At 40.1% G+C, this 3,140-nt stretch overlaps 1 protein-coding gene across 1 annotated transcript in view; it reads left to right on the top strand.

Moving 5' to 3' along the window:
* PAPSS1 (3'-phosphoadenosine 5'-phosphosulfate synthase 1) overlaps positions 1–3,140 on the top strand; it is a 103,598-nt gene that overhangs the window by 19,135 nt on the left and 81,323 nt on the right. The window contains exon 3 of the mRNA XM_003796343.2: positions 442–677. Coding sequence (XP_003796391.1) covers positions 442–677 — 236 coding nt within the window. The remainder of the gene's footprint in view (positions 1–441; positions 678–3,140) is intronic.

The following is a 3,140-nucleotide window of genomic DNA, read 5'->3' as shown; positions in this document are numbered from 1 at the left end:
TGTGAGTGGGGATGATCCTGGAATAGGGAGGTAACTTTGTAATATTTCACTGACTCTTGTCCTTTCCTTTTCTTCCCTTGCTGGAACAGATGTGGGCTTACAACTTTGTTTAAAGTTTGTTATGCTGCTTTAGAAGAGTGGTAACAAGAGCACAAAGTGAATATCTACCCATCCACTTTGAATACTAAAATTGGTTAAGCCCTTTTGAACCTTACTAGCGATTTCTAGGCTAGATACATGTTATTAAAAATAAATGCTTGTCGTGTGTAAACTGTAGATATTTTCCTAGGGAAAAGTTAAATAGAAATATTAGAAAAGAATGTTACTAAGAGATTGCTGTGAATTATGAATGTACTTAAGCCTATAATTAACATTTTTTATTACTAAGAAGTTACCTTTCTAGTGTTACAGATGGAATCTGTTTGCATTACTCAATTTTAGGCTTGTCTGGAGCAGGGAAGACTACCGTGAGCATGGCTTTGGAGGAATACTTGGTTTGCCATGGGATTCCATGCTACACTTTGGATGGGGACAATATTCGTCAGGGTCTCAATAAGAATCTTGGCTTTAGTCCTGAAGACAGAGAAGAGAATGTCCGACGCATTGCAGAGGTTGCTAAGCTGTTTGCAGATGCTGGCTTGGTGTGCATTACGAGTTTCATCTCGCCTTATACACAGGTTTGTGGCTTTTGTGCTATTGCTGTTCTAATTATATTTATTGAGAATATGGTGTCAGGCAGAGCTCGTAATTTAAACATTGACATGCTTTGAGGCCAGATCCAAATTAAAATAATTGACCTAAAGCATCTCTGTGTTGTGGCTTTCTTAGTAAATCCAGTTTTGAGAAAACCGGCCATTAAAACCCTGACTATAATATTGTTGAACTCATTTCAAGCTTGACTTTTTTTTCTTTTTTTTTTTTGGCCGGGGCTGTGTTTGAACCCGCCACCTCCAGCATATGGGGCCGGTGCCCTACTCATTTTGAGCCACAGGTAGTGCTCTCAAGCTTGACTTTTTAATTGAGTAAACCTGTGCTGAGTACTTGATACGTCCAGCCACCAGAGAATATCTAAGCCATGTCCTTCCCCTGGCTACTTTCCTCACACTTCTTTGATCTCAGCTCTCATCATACTCTTCCTCTTATTTTAGAGACTGTAGCAGCACTGTATTCATTTTTAATATTTCTTGGAAAAAAATCACATTAGTTTGTCATCCTGGGGCTTTTGTTTTCCCCCAGCCTTGAAGGCGTCTTCTTCTTCCTGCCCCTCTCTTTGTAGTGTCAGCTGACTTCTGTTTATATTTTGAGACTCCGTGAGGGGTCTGCTTTCCTCCCTCGGGCATTGTTGGGTACCTGTCTTTGGTGCCTTTGCTATTATACCTTAGCACTTTGTTTTATAAAAAAAAAAAATCCCAGTTCATTGATTGTAGTACTAATAGGAGCTGTAGTGATAATATTAATAATGACTAGCATTTATCAGATGTTTACTTTGTTGCCAGTATGTGTTTTAAAGTGCTTTTATATAAATTAACTCATGTAGTTTTCATCTTGCAGGGAAGGAAGTAAATATGAGGAAACAGGTGTGCATTGCCAAGGTCTCACACAGTACTGGTAGAGCTAGTATTTGCACCTATTGTGTCTGTGGGACCTGTGCTCTCGTCTACCACACTGGGGGTCCTCCAAACCCTGGTGGCTCCTTGAGGTCTGGGGCTGTTTATTATTTATCTTGGTAATCTTGATGTCCAGGACCTGGAACATAGTGATTTTTAGTGTGTGTTGAACAAAGGCATGTCCCTTTAGGAATCCTTGATATTCAACAATTAGGTGAGCTAGTGTACTGGCAGGGTCTTTGGAGTTGAACACAAATGGGTCTGAATCTCAGCTCTGCCAGTTACTGCTTTGGTGGCCAGTACATTTGACCTTCCTAAGCTCAGATAATGCCTACTTTATAGCATTGCCCAGAGAACTGGGTAAGTCAGGCATTCAAAGCCCTCAGCACAGTGTCTGCCTGTAATAAGTATTCAGTAAATATAATGAATAATAATAGCACAGTTCTAGTACTACATCATAAACTAATTTGATGATTCCTTGGACTTCCTCCTCCCTTGGACTTTTTTTTAAAAAACAAAATGGAACCTATGAGAGTTATATATAACTGTCAGATTGAGTTATTCACACAGTTTCATGTAATTGAACCATAGCAAAAGTCCTAAAAAGTTTTCATTTTCCTGATACCTTAGGATTGGTGTTAATACATCAGTTTTAAGTGTACGGATAATGAAGTGTATAAGCAGAATGAGAGTTAGAGTTTCTGAATTCTTGGATATAAACAGTTTTCATAAGAATATAATAACAGTGAAATTCTTATACTTTCTGGGAACCTTTTCAACTCTTAGAAAAGGGGAAAGTCAATAACACTTGAGTTGGAGAGCTGTCTTCTGAGACCTGGGAGTCTAAAAGTATGTGATGATCTGCTCTTTTGTCCCATTTCCATAGTGGGAAGCAAAGTCTTTGTTGCCCTTACCTGTGAAAGGACTACGAATGAGGTCTGGATTATGTTTAGGGGATGTGAAAATTCATGATTATATTTGGATTATATTTGCTCATTCAGTCAAGAGCTATTTATTTGGAACTTTTATATTAACCACTCAACTGGACATCTTGGTTCTAAAACTTAACCTGGGAGTTGGTGGTCCGGTGGGAACATCAGTGTGTAAACAGTGACAGTATCTTGAGGCAAGTCCTGGGGGAAGTGTACATAGAAGGTGCTGTGGAGCATTCACAGAGGTGCTGCTTGAGATGAGTCATGACGGGTGAGTCAGAGTATACCAGTTAGACCAGAGGGGGAGAGCTGTCTCAGAGGGCACAGTGCAGTATTGCTGTGGAAATGTTGGAGAGGTTGGTTTCCTGGGGAACTGGGACCACTGTGCAGGATGGCTATGAGGGGAGATGATGTCAGACTGATTTGCAGGAGCTAGATGATGACCTTTAGACTGTTCAAGAGGTTGCCTCCCAAGGAATTAATAATATGAGATTATTTACCGTAAGAAATGATGTCTTTGTGTTTGCATTTAAGTGGAAGAGACTGGTTTGGGGGTGGGAGGCTATTTAGAAGGCTTTTGCATTAGCTCCTGCTCCATCCC

The sequence above is a fragment of the Otolemur garnettii genome, unplaced genomic scaffold (assembly GCF_000181295.1).
Source record: "Otolemur garnettii isolate 467f Iridium unplaced genomic scaffold, OtoGar3 scaffold00103, whole genome shotgun sequence".
Lineage (NCBI taxonomy): Eukaryota > Metazoa > Chordata > Mammalia > Primates > Galagidae > Otolemur > Otolemur garnettii.
This window is presented reverse-complemented; position numbering and strand designations above follow the sequence as displayed.